General features: G+C 35.0%; 1 protein-coding gene across 1 annotated transcript in view; it reads left to right on the forward strand.

Annotated features, from left to right (window-relative positions):
• Positions 1-1195, forward strand: part of RAB32 (RAB32, member RAS oncogene family) — a 97329-nt gene that overhangs the window by 55296 nt on the left and 40838 nt on the right. The window contains exon 4 of the mRNA XM_042781295.1: positions 362-455. Within this exon, the coding sequence (XP_042637229.1) occupies positions 362-455 (94 nt within the window). The remainder of the gene's footprint in view (positions 1-361; positions 456-1195) is intronic.

The following is a 1195-nucleotide window of genomic DNA, read 5'->3' on the forward strand; positions in this document are numbered from 1 at the left end:
CATAAGCTATGTACTTTAACAGACTTTCTAGAGGCAGTATTGCCCAAATCAAATCTGACAAAATAATTGGCAACAAGGTTTACAATGTAAATTAGTTAAAAGCAAACAGTTATGTAGGGAAAGCACATATATTCTTACTATGGAGACTAGAGAGTAATTTCTTCCATAAATACATCCACATAGAGGTGGTGTTATATAATGTAATAAGCAAGCTATTCTACACTAAAAACAATACCACGTTTGATGGACTTCTCATAACTGAATTTCTCAATAAGAGATATGTTCCAATGGAAGGGAAGTTATTAAATCCCAATTTTAGGCTTGTAACTCATGACTTTGTATATTGGGCTTGCTTATGTAGGAGCATACCTGCTCTGACACTTAAGCATGTCTTTTATGGAAAAGAAAAAGAAGTTATACTTGTGCGATTGGCAGAGTTCAATATTAAAGTGCAGGTATTAAATTGTGGCTTGTTACGGTTGCTAGGGGCAAGTTACTTGAATGACTTCAGCAGATTCTTGAACTGAACAGAAATTGCTTCCCACTCAGTTATAATTTTACCATGCAGAGTCCCAAAATTGGGAATAAATAATAAAAGGGGTCATTCAGGTTCACATTTAATGGTCTGTGTGGGATGTGGCTGATGATTGGAGAGGGAATACATGACCTAGTGGTAGCAAGAGCATGCTTTGTGATCTGAAAGAAATTCTGGCAGCTTTGACTTTAGTTTCATATAAGTAAATGACAAGAAAATTTTTTTAAAAAAAGCCTCTCATACAAGAACAAAGATAGTTGGTAAAGTTCTGTCTTTAAAAGTGTATCCAAAAGAAAAAGTCAACAATTCTGAATAAAGAATAGTGTGGAATGCAGAATTCTTACAATTTTATTTTGAAGGTGTCATTATTTGCCTTATAACTGGTATATTTTTGAAATAAACATGGAAGAAATAAAGAATAAAGAAAATGTTTTTCCTCGAAACAACTTTGTACAATTCATGTTGTTGTTATTATTACACACCCTTGATTGGTTCTGTCTCAAAATAACCTTATATACAGTAGAACAAAACACTGCCCAGTCCTGAGCCGTACCTGAGTCTGTGATCACACCCAGTGCATCATTATCACACATCACTGACACAGCCCATCATGTGTTGGTCCATCTCATTGTGGGTCTTCCTCTTTTCACTGACCCTCTA

Source organism: Orycteropus afer, unplaced genomic scaffold, assembly GCF_000298275.1.
Source record: "Orycteropus afer afer isolate SDZICR_OR568_19922 unplaced genomic scaffold, OryAfe1.0 scaffold00101, whole genome shotgun sequence".
In the NCBI taxonomy this organism is placed as follows: Eukaryota; Metazoa; Chordata; class Mammalia; order Tubulidentata; family Orycteropodidae; genus Orycteropus; species Orycteropus afer.